Below are 14,836 nucleotides of genomic sequence, written 5' to 3'. Positions count from 1 at the left end.
CGCTCCCCGGGGCCGCGTTCCCATCAGGCGCCGCCACGGGCACCCGCGCGGGTCCTCCGGCGGGCCGGGCGGGGCGAGCCTGGCGGATTGGGGTGGGCGGGGACCGGCGCCCGAACGGCAGCCGGAGTCATCGAGCCGTTTCCGGAGGTGCAGCGGGACAGAGGCGGGGGCAGGGGATGTCTTTTTGTCCCGGAAGCCCAGCTCTCTAAGGATCATTTCCTCCTTCATGAAATCACGCTAGATGGCCTCTGAGGGCCCTTGGCGCTGAGACTGCTCATCTGTAGCAGGAACTCTATTTGCTGTTAAGCCAATGAAGAGTTAATCCCAATCATGACAAAAATTATGTCACTTGTTCGTATTTCTCTGCTATAAGTATTCAGAAAGAGTGGCTGGGTTGAGAAAGAAATGTTGCAGCATCAAATGCATTTTGGTGTCTCGCAACATTAACCTTCACATTAATGGAAGGAGAGCTGGAAGGGCAGCAAGCACTTGTTAGGTACAGGATAAGCAAAAGGCCATCGTAAGTAAGGGCATGTTTGGGAAACATTGTGTACCCCAGTATTACATGGTTTATTCCAAGGAGAGGGGTGGCAGATAATCCTGGGAAGTTGGGTTGGATTCTTGGCTGGGGTAATGGAGAATAGTGTTTCAATAATTTCAACATCCCTTTCCCTCCCTCCAAAAACACACAGTACCAGAACTTAAATTTGCAACATAAATTTTATTCCCGATGCGGGACAGATTCCTCCCATCCCCAAAATGAATCACACTGCCCTGGAGAGATGTAGGAAATTCTACCACCATCTCCAGGGAAGGAGTGAGAAGGGCAGGTGCTGGGAACAAGGAAGGCTTTGCAGTTCCCTACCCTACTTATCTTCCCCTTCTCAACAGATAGCTGCTCCCAACTATTATTCCTCTTATCCACTCATCCCTTCAAAAATAAAAAAGCCCTATTTAAAAAAAAAAATACAAAAAAACCACTTCAAGTATTATGGGAGGTAGGAGGGGTCCTGGGCTGGGTCAAGAGGTTACAGGCCAGCAACTGAAGAGGGAAGGGGTAGGGGTGGAGGAGCCATCACTGTTTCTGCTGCAAGGCCTCCTTCCTTGCTGCGTCCTGCAGTAACTGTGTGTCGACTTCATCTGCCGGCAATTGCACATAGCGGACCACTGAGCCCCGGATGAAGCAGTTCTTCACTGATAACTGAAGACAAAAACAGACAAATATGAAGACCCCCTTAAAAATGGCCTCAACCCACCCACGGCCCTCCTACTGGTGGAGGCGTTTCCTCCTCTCCACCATCCCCAGCTCACCATGTGGGGGTATTTCTCAGGGTCTGTGACACTGATGTCAGTTAGTTTGATGTTGAGATACTAAGACAAGAAGATGAACACCATCATTAGCCCTAGAAACAAGAGGCCCATCCCTTAAGCTCTCCCCTCTTCTTCCCCAAGACCCGATTCTGGGCTCTTGGCATCTCACCTGATCCACAGAATGCAGGGTTCCACAGATGCTATCAGGGGCAGAAAGAGGGAAGAACCAAATTAGCTTACACCAAAATCACATAGAGTGACTTCAGAGCTGGGATAAGCACGTTTAGGGGAAGCGAAGGACTTGAGGAAGCCAGAAAAGGTGGAATCAAAAAGGGGTGTTCCTAAGCCCTGAAGCAGGAAAGCACTGTTTAGACTGCACATCTCCTCTCCCAAAACCAACCTATTCTTCAGCTACCATCAAACAACTGCTATGCACTAAACCCAAACGGCAGCCGGGGAGCCATCGAGCCTGTGTTCCACACAGTATTTGTAATCTTTTACAGCCACTTCACAAGGTAGCTTTTACAATCCAGGGGCTCAGAGAGGTGGTGTAACTTGCCCAAGTTTGTAATAAATAAACAGGGTCTACCTGATCTCCAGGACCATCTTCTATTTTCAAACATTTATTGCTTTGGAATCAGCTAGCATTGCTCTTGATGAGACAGGCACAAGGGCTGTCCTCTCCCTTCCCCAATCCTTGAGCTCTCTTGAAATGTTAATGAGGAAGGTTATCAAAACACCAATGCTCTAAGCCATTCTACCTCTCCCAGTTTTTAAAATTTCTGTCAAGGGCTTCAACACTAAATCTCACAACCTCAAATTCTAAGAGTTGTACTTAACCACCTTCCACATCCTGTGAATCCCATTTGCTGATGTCTAGCATTTCTGTAATTCTGGTTCCAGTTTGACTTCTGCAAACCAAGGTCTTGTAACTTTCTATCTCAATCCAGGACTTCAACAGGGCTGCCCTCATCCTAACCTTCCTGCATGGCATCACCAGATTCCATGTGATCACCAGATTCCACCAGATTCTTACAAGTGTGGTTCTTTATATTGATGTGTGCTTTTCAACTTTGAGCCCATGACAAAAAGAAGGAAACACAGTATACTGCGTGTTGAGTGGGTATGTAGGGTGCTAAAGGTTAATACTATTTTCTTAAGAATAAGGGCTAATAGCCCTTCCTATTGTTTTAGTACTAAAAAAAAATCCTTTAATGAAATGATTGTAATACAGTTTAATTTAAAATGTCCTTATCTTACAAAAAATGAAATTGGCAGTTCTCTGTTGGGCCCGTTTTTGTAAAATTGGAAGTCTTGGAAATCCAGTGTCTGAGAACTACTGCCTCAAATGGTGGTATAACTATGCCTGGCTGCCAGAAAGCCTTGACAACAGCATCCTCCCACCATCTGCAGCAGTGAGGGGGAAATGCATAAGGTGTTGTTATTTCATTCAGTCCCTTGTAAGAATGAGATACACTACACAAAAGCTGTCTGACAAACAAGCATGAGAGAAAGAGTTCTCCCAACCCAATGGACTACCTTCAAATCTGTAAAGTCCTTGCTTTAGGACCTAGGGCTATAACTTAACAGTTATTCTTGCCATGTGGAAGGCCCAGTAAGAGGAAAAGAGGAAAATAAAAAACAAGTCATCTCATTGAATTGCTTAAGGTGGTTTTGGCTTCCACACTTGCTCTCTATATGGCTCCAGTCTAACATCAATACAATGTGCACTGCCAGTGCCATACATGGAAACCTCTGATGTAAAAGGTTCAAATTCCTCTCCTCATCATTCCTTGCCATGTCAAAGAAATGATCTCACACAGAAATGTGGAAGACACTGTTGGGAGAGAATACATTGATTCAAACCTTCTAAAGGACAATGAGGTAATAGGTATCAATTATTTTAAATGTAATTTCATTTGAAGGATTCTTTTCTAAAGAAATAATCAGATGTGTACAAAGATACGTCCAAACAGATGTTCATGGCAACAGCATACGTAAAAGCAAAGAAATGGAAATAACCTAAGTGTCCAACAGCAAGATCTTGCTTCAATTCCAGCCAGCTAATAGAAATGCCATTCAAGTATTAATATTAAATTATTGACATGGAAAATTGTATTGACATGTATTGACATGACAACATACTGTCATGAAAAAAGGAAATTTCACAATTGCATAGAGACTATGAGTGTGTTTTTAATTTAAAGAAAAAAAAGAGCAAGCCAGAGTTGGATTTCAGTTCTTCAGCTCTGGCTGTAATTTATTAATTATATATAATTGAGAAGTTTTGTAACCTAGCTAAGCGTCAGTTTCCTCATGTGTAAAACAGCCATCATAGTATGTGTCATGCATGGGTATTAAAAGAATTACTTTAGTAAATATAAAGTATTCAGAATAGTGCTTAGTTGATGGGAGGTTCTCAAATGTTAGCTATTTTTCGTTCTTTCAGCACACATTTGTTAAACACCAACTATATAACAGTGCTATGCTAGACATTAGGTACACAATGGTGAGCTTACACATGCTCCTGGCCCTGTAGGAAGGACAGGCCATAAATAGTAAACACATTTCTATGAAGAAACAATTTGAGAAGCACCCACTAGGAGGAAACAAACTCCATGACAGAGGGGTCTGCTTGGCTAGGACCAGGAAAAGTCTCTCCAAGGACACACCACTTAATCCCAGTCCTGAAAGATGATTAGGAGTTAATGATACAAAAGTGGTATGGGATGTAAAAGCAGTAGACAGAAGGGACGACACTGGTCTTGTTTATTCTCAACATTTTCTTTTAACAGGAGAGAGATTATACCATATATACTACTCTGCAACAGCTTTCTTTATTACTACTTTATCTCATTTCTATATGACAGCTGTATAATATGAAAGTACTACAATTTAATTAACCCATTTCTTCTTGGTTTGTTTCCAACTTTTGCTGTCGCAAATAAAGCTACAAACAACTTTGCAAACCTGTTCCTTTTGTAATAAATGTTGATGCCTCTGCCCTCTCTCTAGTACTTACTCTAAGCCTAAGACTACTACAAGTTTCTTCCCTCTCTCTCCCACCTCGCTCAGACCTCAAATAATACTTGTCCAACGAAAGAGGCTCCAGGGCCTCGGAAACACCCACAGGCTTGTGGGAATAGGTACCTACCTCAGGTCATTCTTGAGTTCCACGACCACATCCTTGCCCACGAGGGACTTGAAAAAGGAATAGAAGAGCTATTGGACGAAAAAAGAAAAACCGCATTAGAAGGGACACAATAGGAAGGATGTTCCCTTGTCAGTATTACCAAGTACTGGTATTGGGTTCCCTGCTGCATCTCTAGCAGTTACCAAAACTTCACAGAAAAGAATACTCGGTGACGGGGATAATGGCTGGAGCCCAAGTGAGTCTGCACATTTCACCGAGCAAGAGAGGCCTCTGCCAGGCACACTTCGGGCTCTCCGGGCCGGTCTCAATCGACCACCTCTCCTGGGGTCCTGCCCATTCCTCCCAGTCAACTGCAGAAAGCATCCCACCTGAACCCTCCCGAAGCCTGGTCTCGGTCAGAGAAATGCTCGAGGTCTAGCTTTTCTCTCTTCTGTGGTCCCCGACGACTCTCTCGGGTTTTGTTTATTTCCCTCATAAGCGACAAAAAAAAAAAAAAATCCCATTTGCTCCCAGGTATGTATCTCTTCCAAGAATTCCGAGGCGCAGGAACTAGGGATGGAGGGAAAACGCCGGGACCGCCCCCACCAAACCCGCGTCCTCAACCGTCCGATCCGTCCGCGCTCCGTGTGGGCGCCCCTTTGTGACGTCACGGTACCCACCATGATGGCTCGCGCGCCGGGCTGCCGGACGGACCGGGATGGCAAGGGCCTGGGGCCGCAGGGGCGGGAGGGAACTGGAGTGCAAGACGCGCGGGGAGCCGGGTGGAGTGGCACGGCGCGGAGTGGTGCAGGCGCAGCGGCGAGCGCCGCGGAAGCTCCCAGAGACGAAAAGAGCGCGCGGTCGGCTCGCGGCTCCAAGAGTGAGGGGAGGCCGACCGGATGCGAAAGCCCGGAGAGGGGCGGGGCTTCCTGCCTTCCAACTTCCTACCCGGGAGGCGGGCTCCCAGCACGCAGGCGCGCGTCCCAGCTGTTGTCCTCGTTGGAGAGGCTCCTCGCTCCCGGAAGTTACTGTTCCTTCCCGTGCAGTGAGCGATTTGCTCCCACCGTATAGACACTTTCTATTGAAAAGTTGTTGGGGAGTTTATGAAAACTCATCATGATTTGTACACTTTTCTATATATGTTACACTTTGATTTAAAAAGTTTAAAAAATAAAAATGAGTCACCCAGGTCGAGAGCCTGAGCACAAATTTTGATTTTATCAGAAGTTCCCAATAAACAGTTCTCCCAAGGGCCCAACTTCAGTCCATATTTCGTACACACTTTTTACCTAGGGCTGTCCTGTAAACGACTGAGTAAAACAGACTGGCTAGGGGATAGAAATACCGGTTCTACTATTTCACTTCCAAATATCCCTCCTCAAACACAAAGGGACACAAATACAGTGACATATGCTTCCATACTCATGTCCCCAAGGTTCTTATAAATATGCGGTATCATGACCCAACAGGTGAAAATATTTTTTTCAATGAATAAGACTGTACTATATCCTTTCTCATCTTGCAGAAAAGTACCTATTTGTCAGGTGTAGAGAAAATGGAAGTTCCACGGCCAGGATTTTCACCTGACCTTGGTCTGCTTGCCCACTGCACACAGGCAATGCTCGCAGGTGCAGGTTTGCACACTTGCGGGCAATAAGTTATTGGCTCTATATAAAAAGCTCCACCCAGAGCTTGGGGGCTGCAAGGCGGCGGAGAGGCCCAGAGGCAGCGACCAGCTTGCTGCATGCCACACTTGTCCTGAAGTGGACGGGCAGTTCTAGTGCTTGAGCTGCCACCACAGGAATAAAGCTGGGTATAAACTCTCTTACCCGTGACGTCCTGTTTTCATTTTTCAGTCTCACTGAATCCAGAGTGAACTTGCCCGGGGTGGAAACCCTCAGGCGAGACAAGAATTTAATGTAGAAATGTTTTCTGCACGTAAAGGATGTAATAACACACTCTGTGAGAGCAGCACCCAATCACACACCTTAAGTGACATAAGCACATCAAGCATAAGTTTGCCCAGGCCCTGACCCCTCACAGCTGAACTTGAATACCTAAGCCAGTCTCACTGAATATAAGCAGTAACTATAGTTAGCAATTGCTGTAGCTGGGGCTCAGGGTGCCTAATGATAAAGTTATCTTCCTGCTTGAAACAATTAGCTGATGAAAATTCAAGTACTTTGCCCTTACCAGCTTCATCATTCACAATCAGCTCTCAGTCAGATCACACATGCGCTTTGCATGAACTGTCCTCTTCCTTACTTTTCAAGATACACTCATAGTCTAAAAATATCAGAAATAATTTGCTTTAGGAACACATTTACTGAGGGACAACCACACTGGATGAAGCAAGCTGGGGAGACTGGAAATAAATAACAGACATTCAAACTCATCAAATGGTTCAAAGAGGACATAGTTTTCCTAAGTCTCCTTCCAGAATCAGAAACAGGATTTTGGAGTGTGAAAAGATGGCATGATATTTGATCTGATGCCCCTCCACCAGAATCCCAAAGGGATGGTAACTTAGGTTCAGGTGCAGTCACTTCAAGAATCATATCTATGTTTGAAGATGGGGAAGCACACTTCACCTTAGTGGCACCCTAGGATCTTCCAGCTTCAGGTAAGATTAATCAGCTTCTTCAATGGTGGGCCCTGTGGCAGCCTCTCCAGGCATATACCCTGTTCCACAGGTAGGCCCAACACATCCTGCCTGATAAGAGTTTTGTGATGACTGGGTTACACACCTTCTCCAATTCCTTTCTCTTATGATCAAACTCATCTTTCTCCGCCAGTTGATTGGCCTCCAGCCATGAAAGGACCTCATTACATTTATTCAGTATTTTCTTTTTATCAGAGTCACTAATCTTGCCTTTCAAGACTTCATCACTCACAGCGCTCTTCATGTTAAGTGCATAGGATTCTAAGGCATTTTTTACAGAGACTTTCTCTCTCTGGATCTCATCCTCAGCTTTATATTTCTCAGCATTCAGAACCATATGCTCGATCTCCTCCTTGGTCAGCCAGCCCTTGTCATTGGTGATGGTGATCTTGCTGGCCTTACCAGTACTCTTGTCCATGGCTGTTACATTGAGAATTTCATTGGCATCAATGTCAAAGGTCACCTCAATCTGAGGAACTCCCCTGCGTGCAGGAGGGATCCCAGTCAGGTCAAAGTGCCCCAGCAAGTTGTTGTTCCGCAGCATGGCCCTCTCACTCTCGTACACCTGGATCAGTACCCGGGCCGGTTATCTGAGTAGGTGGTAAAGATCTGTGTCTGCTTGGTGGGGATGGTGGAATTGCGCTTGATCAGGATAGTCATCATGCCCCTGGCCGTCTCCAACCCTAGGGACAGAGGAGATACATCCAACAAAAGCAGGTCCTGTACCTTTTCAGACTTGTCACCCATCAAAATGGCAGCCTGTACTGCAGCCCCATAGGCCACCACCTCATCGGGGTTGATGCTCTTGTTGAGATCATGGCCATTAAAGTAATCCTGCAGCAGCTTTTGAACCTTAGGGATGTGGGTGGAGCCCCCCACTAAAACAATATCATGGATTTTAGCCGTATCCATCTTGGCATCCTGAAGAGACTTCTCCACAGGCTCCAGGGTGCCCCTAAACAGGTATGCACACAACTCTTCAAACCGGGCTCTGGTGATGGATGTGTAGAAGTCAATCCCTTCATAAAGTGAATCAATTTCTAAGTTGGCCTGGGTGCTGGACGACAGGGTCCTCTTGGCCCTCTCACAGGCCGTGCGTAGCCGCCTCACGGCCCACTTGTTCTGGCTAATGTCCTTCCTCTGCTTCCTCTTGAACTCCTCCACAAAGTGGCTCACTAGCCTATTGTCAAAGTCCTCTCCACCCAGGTGGGTGTCCCCAGCTGTGGCCTTTACCTCAAAAATCCCATCATCTATGGTGAGGATGGACACATCAAATGTGCCTCCACCAAGGTCAAAGATCAGGACATGTCGCTCTCCCTGACCTGCTTTATCTAAGCCATAGGCAATGGCAGCAGCTGTGGGCTCATTGATAATTCTTAGCACATTGAGACCTGCAATCACGCCTGCATCCTTAGTTGCCTGTCATTGTGAGTCATTGAAATAGGCTGGCACAGTGATCACAGCATTGGTGATAGGGTGGCCCAAAAAAGCCTCAGCAGTCTCCTTCCTACCATGGAAGAGATTTCCTCAGGATAGAAAGCTTTTTTCGCCCCTTTATAGGACACCAGTACCTTGGGCTTGCCTCCTTCACTGATTATTTGAAAAGGCCAAAGTTTCATATCTGACTGAACTACAGGATCATTAAATTTCCTGCCGATCAGACGTTTGGCATCAAAGACAGTGTTCTGGGGATTCATGGCTACCTGGTTCTTGGCCGCTTCCCCGATCAGCCGCTCAGTGTTGGTGAACGCCATGTAGCTGGGGGTGGTGCAGTTGCCCTGGTCATTGGCAATGATCTCCACCTTGCCGTTTTGGAACACCCCCACGCATGAGTAGGTGGTACCCAGGTCGATGCCTATAGCCATTTCTTTAGCAGCAGCCATGGTTTTCCGAGGCCTGTGGAGAAAGAATGAGAAAGTTTTGGCAGATTGTTTTATTTCATTTACTTATTAATTCTAACTGTGGTAAATACACATAACATAAAATTTACCATCTTAGTAAGTGTACAGTTCAGTAGTAAACTTATTCACATTATTGTCCAATCCATCTCCAGAAGTTTTTATTTTGCAAAACTGAAATTCTATTACACAGCTCTCCATTCTAGAACCCAAGACCCTGGCAATCACTGTTCTACTTTCTGTCTCTATGAATTCAGTTATTCTAGGTACCTCATATTAATGGAATTATGCACTATTTTTGTGTGTGTGACTGGCTTCTTTTACTTAGCATAATATCCTTAAAGTTCATCTATGTTATAGCATGCGTCAGAATTTCCTTCCTTTTTAAGGCTGAATAATATTGATTGTATGTGTATCCATTTTGTTTATTCGTTTATTCTTTTCATGGACACTTGGGCTGCTTCCACCTTATGGCTATCACAAATAATGTTGCCATGAACTACAAGTACCATTATCTTTTTGGTGTACAAATTACCTCTTCCATACCCTGCTTTTTGGACAATGTAGACAAATATTCTTCCTCAACAAGAGGGTCAGTAGGTATATATTGTTTTCAATTTCTCAAGAGGACCTACTCAGCTGTCTTTTCCTATGTCTTGTGTCATATTTTACTCTGAGATTGTACCTGTCTGCTGCTGACATAAGATCATTTTACCTTCTGGTCGTCTCTCAAGACATTAATATCCACACTCGGGTTTAGCTGCCTCCCTTAGCTACTGTACCCTCTTAGAGATTTGTGGGAGTAAATCTGGGCCAGTCTAAAGATGGCTGCTAGGAACCCAATGAAGCCCTGACAAGTTTTCTCAGGAGAGGTGGAGCACTCCAAGTGGTCTCTTCTTTAACCTTCTTCCAAATATAACTCCAGTTATCTGGATACACTAAGAGACCGGATACTCCACCTCTTCCTTGCAGCTATGACTACTCCCAGCCACCACAACGCTTCCAAAGGATTCCCCCTTACTTGGTAGGCCAACGCCACCAGGTGGATCTTAGGGCTCAAACTGGAGGATTTCCCAGCAGTTTCTCAAACAAGAAGCTACTAGATTGCTTATTGACACCTTATTCCGATCAGAGTCCTCTAGGCTCACCTAATATTCCCGCCGCCAGAGTCGGGACTCCCTCAGCAGCAAACTGTGCACCGGTGTCCCCCCACCCGCCCCACCTTACAACTTTGAGCTGACTCCCATCCCAACAGGCCGACTTCACACTAGCCGTTGAGGTCAGGCGCTGTACCTCTATTGTAATCGTCAGCACCCGGCCCCTCCCCGTGAGAGCGTCAGCATCTGGCCCCGCCTCCTCCTGACGGGCCCGCACCTCCTACCCGCTCCTTTCACCTATCCTCCCAGTAGCCGTGCCGGTCTAGCAAGCCACAGAAGAGTCTGGAGAGATCTGGGAGAGGCGGCACTCAGGACGCTGATTGGTCCCCGCAAGCCCGAGGGAAGGACGCGAAGAGAAACCCCTAGAAAATTCCGGACCCAGCGGCCTCTCCGAGCTCGATGACTGGCTGAGAGGAAAAGGAGGAGCTCGCCGGAGCATGATAAATACAGAGCCTCCGCGGCTGGGAGAAACAGTCGTCCCGAAGACCTGACAGTCTCCGCTGTGGATCGGGAGCGCAATTTCCGCAGACTCAATACCTTTGAGCTCGCGCGCTTTCAGTTTCCGGCTTCAGACAGGACCGAGCTCTTTTTTGACCCCAGATCCCGTCCGCCGTTTTCAGACCTGAGCCTCAGCGCAGAGTGAGAGCGGGACAACAACATGGCTAAGTCCACTGCCATCGGCATCGACCTGGGCACCACCTACTCGTGCGTGGGGGTGTTCCAGCACGGCAAGGTGGAGATCATCGCCAACGATCAGGGCAACCGCACCACCCCCAGCTACGTAGCGTTCACCGACACCGAGCGGCTGATCGGAGACGCGGCCAAGAACCAGGTGGCGCTGAACCCGCAGAACACCGTGTTCGACGCGAAGCGACTGATCGGCCGCAAGTTCGGTGACCCCGTGGTGCAGTCGGACATGAAACACTGGCCTTTCCTGGTGGTGAACGACGGAGACAAGCCGAAGGTGCAAGTGAGCTACAAGGGGGAGACCAGGGCGTTCTATCCCGAGGAGATCTCGTCCATGGTGCTGACCAAGATGAAGGAGATCGCCGAGGCGTACCTGGGCCACCCGGTGACCAACGCGGTGGTCACCGTGCCGGCCTACTTCAACGACTCGCAGCGCCAGGCCACGAAGGATGCGGGGGTGATCGCAGGGCTGAACGTGCTGAGGATCATAAACGAGCCCACGGCCGCCGCCATCGCCTACGGCCTGGACAGGACCGGCAAGGGGGAGCGCAACGTACTCATCTTTGACCTGGGCGGGGGCACCTTCGACGTGTCCATCCTGACCATCGACGACGGCATCTTTGAGGTGAAGGCCACGGCCGGGGACACTCACCTCGGTGGGGAGGACTTCGACAACAGGCTGGTGAACCACTTCGTGGAAGAGTTCAAGAGGAAGCACAAGAAAGACATAAGCCAGAACAAGCGGGCCGTGAGGCGGCTGCGCACGGCCTGCGAGAGAGCCAAGAGGACCCTGTCGTCCAGCACTCAGGCCAGCCTGGAGATCGACTCCTTGTTCGAAGGCATCGACTTCTACACGTCCATCACCCGGGCGCGGTTCGAGGAGCTGTGCTCGGACCTGTTCCGGAGCACACTGGAGCCCGTGGAGAAGGCCCTGCGCGACGCCAAACTGGACAAGGCGCAGATCCACGACCTGGTCCTGGTGGGGGGCTCCACCCGCATCCCCAAGGTGCAGAAGCTGTTGCAGGACTTCTTCAATGGGCGCGACCTCAACAAGAGTATCAACCCTGACGAGGCGGTAGCCTATGGGGCGGCGGTGCAGGCGGCCATCCTGATGGGCGACAAGTCGGAGAACGTGCAGGACCTGCTGCTGCTGGACGTGGCTCCCCTGTCGCTGGGGCTGGAGACGGCTGGGGGCGTGATGACCGCCCTGATCAAGCGCAACTCCACCATCCCCACCAAGCAGACGCAGATCTTCACCACCTACTCGGACAACCAGCCTGGGGTGCTGATCCAGGTGTACGAGGGTGAGAGGGCCATGACGCGGGACAACAACCTGTTGGGACGCTTCGAGCTGAGCGGCATCCCACCGGCTCCCAGGGGGGTGCCCCAGATCGAGGTGACCTTTGACATCGACGCCAATGGCATTCTGAACGTCACGGCCACGGACAAGAGCACAGGCAAGGCCAACAAGATCACCATCACCAACGACAAGGGCCGGCTGAGCAAGGAGGAGATCGAGCGCATGGTGCAGGAGGCGGAGAAGTACAAAGCCGAAGACGAGGTCCAGCGCGAGCGGGTGTCTGCCAAGAACGCCCTGGAGTCGTACGCCTTCAACATGAAGAGCGCCGTGGAGGATGAGGGCCTCAAAGGCAAGATCAGCGAGGCGGACAAGAAGGTGGTGCTGGACAAGTGCCAGGAGGTGATTTCGTGGCTGGACGCCAACAGCCTGGCCGAGAAGGACGAGTTTGAGCACAAGAGGAAGGAGCTGGAGCAGGTGTGTAACCCCATCATCAGCGGACTGTACCAGAGGGCGGGTGGCCCCGGCCCTGGCGGTTTTGGGGCTCAGGCCCCTAAGGGAGGTTCCGGGTCTGGCCCCACCATTGAGGAGATCGATTAAGGAGTCTTTATTTCCCACATTATGGAGACGGTTGGGCTTGGAGATTTTTCCATTGCTTTACTTTTCTACTTTCATCAGCTTTGAATTTTGCTAGCAGTTTCCGAAGTTGAACTGTCTTTTGGAGGAAGTTACTAACTTGCTTTTTTTTTTCCCCCGATTTAAATGTAGAATTTATACTGCAATTGCTTATTTCCCTTTATATATATATATATGTATATATATATATTTAAATCATACCAACTTTGCCTGCTTTTTTTTAAATGTTTACTTCAAAGTAAACTCGAAATAAAGTGAAGTCTTTTGTCTGCGTCTTTTATTTTGAGGTCAGAAGTGTATATAGGTTGTCTTGTTCTAGGATTGAATGGCAGTTTGCCTCTTGGGTAATGTCAGTGATCTGGAAAAATGTGTTGTCATTTACTTTTAGGCAAATTGTATCCTTTGGAAAACTGGTTATTTTGAGCGGGTTGCATCTGGGTCCAGAAAGAGTTAAAAGGCTACTGTCATAGTGACTTCACATGGGTGACAGGGTTTAACCGGGTGTAAGGGTGGCTTCAAAGGGGGTTGGGGTGTGGGGGGATGTTCCTGTTCCAGAGAAGCAGTGAAAAAGGCAAAGCAGATGGGAAGGGGAATGGCTACTCATTCCTCTAAGTACACCTGCTATCAGTCCTGATAATCTGGACTCAGCAGGGAAGAGAAATGAGTTAAGTGAAGATGGGAGTTCAAGCACTGCCTTGCCAGTTATAAGTCACTGATTCATAGTTCTTCTATTTAAAACAAAACGATTTGGCTTGATGCCTCAGGCTGTAATTTCTGAAAGCATGCTTAGATAGAAATAATTTCTCTCAAAAAAACCTCTCTAGCAGGTGTTACACATTTTAAGTACCCCAGTGCCTTTGGGAGGTGCCACTGAGTGGTGCCTCAGTGGAAGGACCCTAGTATTTCAGTACTCTTGCCAGGCACTGTCCTGGGGCTTATTGTGTGTTTATTAATCTTCATTCCACCACAGTGAGCTTGGGTAGTGTTTGACTTTCACAGGTGAACATTGGGGAGACTTTAAAATTACTGGTTCAAGCAAAAGTTAAAAAGTATCACCAGTTCAACAAAGGTGTTGTACTTGGATTCCAACTCAGGTTTTTATCAGTCTTGCTATGCTACCCCAAGTCTGCAGGGGTTTTGTTTGGGTCTGTCTGGTCTTGAGTTGTTTCCATTTATAGGCTTCACAATCAGTATACCCCTTTTGCCTTTCCATGATAATCCTTAATTAGTTTTAGTATTTAGAAGGGTGAGGAAGAAAACCTCAGCCCTGTACCTGGAGCTACTTCAGGCTTCCTTCCCATGCACTTCATTTTAAGGTGCTTCATTGCTGTAGCTGCTAGCATCTAGAAATAATCTCTTCCACACCCTTCTTGTTGGAAAAGGCCTGGCACAGTCCACAAAGCTTGGGGATGAGTACATGTCAAAGTTTATTGCACCTGGGAGGGGGTCACAAAATGTTTTAGAACTACATGGAGGTGATGGTTGTACAATTGTACCCTTGAATTGATGGATGCCTTGAATTGTACCCTTTAAAGTGGTTAATTTTATTTGGTTAATGTGATTTTCACTTATGCAGTTTAAAAAATCCCATTGTATCAACATCCATCACAGCACTTTGTGAGTTCACATGTACCTTAAAGCCCACCAGGCTTTTCACTATAAAAGCTTTCCTTTGAAGAAAATCCAGTGTGGGAATGGCACATCAAGGTAGAACCTTGCTCTGGAAGTTTGGAAATAGAAAGCGAAGAGATGCTTAGGCTTCCAGACCAGCTTATAAAAGCACATTTAATCCTCAACGTTGTAAAAATGTAGCACTGAACTCTAGCCACAATGTCAATTTTCAGGGAGATAAGGAATTTGTTACTGGATCTCCTCACCTTAGCCACAGTAGCATTAGTGACTCATCTGCAGATAATACAGTGACTCTTCCAGCCAGCAGCCACTACTTGGGAGGGAGGTGGCAGGCAATGGGGAAGGTGGATGGAAAAGGGTTCAGATTGTGAAGGACCTACTAACTGCTTTTGATAATAGAGGTTACAGAAATCCCTAGAAATA

At 47.7% G+C, this 14,836-nt stretch overlaps 3 protein-coding genes across 3 annotated transcripts; 1 reads left to right on the top strand and 2 right to left on the bottom strand.

The window, feature by feature from the left end:
* Positions 1-701: 701 nt before the first annotated feature.
* Positions 702-5,468, bottom strand: LSM2 (LSM2 homolog, U6 small nuclear RNA and mRNA degradation associated). The gene is made up of 5 exons (XM_036875622.2): positions 5,125-5,468; positions 4,466-4,533; positions 1,481-1,511; positions 1,312-1,371; positions 702-1,201 (listed from the first exon to the last, which is right to left on the bottom strand). Exons 1-5 carry the CDS (start codon positions 5,125-5,127, stop codon positions 1,076-1,078), a joined length of 288 nt encoding a protein of 95 aa, XP_036731517.1. The 5' UTR covers positions 5,128-5,468; the 3' UTR covers positions 702-1,075.
* A 574-nt stretch (positions 5,469-6,042) lies between these two features.
* Positions 6,043-10,477, bottom strand: LOC118907244 (heat shock 70 kDa protein 1-like). Its single transcript, XM_057493636.1, is given in 5 exon segments — positions 6,043-7,163; positions 7,165-7,682; positions 7,685-8,614; positions 8,617-9,002; positions 10,379-10,477. Coding segments are annotated over 4 exon segments (1,911 nt in total). The 5' UTR covers positions 8,990-9,002; positions 10,379-10,477; the 3' UTR covers positions 6,043-7,073.
* A 164-nt stretch (positions 10,478-10,641) lies between these two features.
* LOC118907243 (heat shock 70 kDa protein 1B) lies at positions 10,642-13,040 on the top strand. The gene has a single exon (XM_057493635.1). The coding sequence runs from the start codon at positions 10,820-10,822 to the stop codon at positions 12,743-12,745; it is 1,926 nt and encodes a 641-aa protein (XP_057349618.1). The 5' UTR covers positions 10,642-10,819; the 3' UTR covers positions 12,746-13,040.
* The last annotated feature ends 1,796 nt before the right edge of the window (positions 13,041-14,836 follow it).

This window comes from Manis pentadactyla, chromosome 16 (assembly GCF_030020395.1).
Source record: "Manis pentadactyla isolate mManPen7 chromosome 16, mManPen7.hap1, whole genome shotgun sequence".
Lineage (NCBI taxonomy): Eukaryota > Metazoa > Chordata > Mammalia > Pholidota > Manidae > Manis > Manis pentadactyla.
The sequence above is the reverse complement of the archived record's forward strand: the minus strand, read 5'-3'. Positions and strand labels throughout refer to the sequence as shown.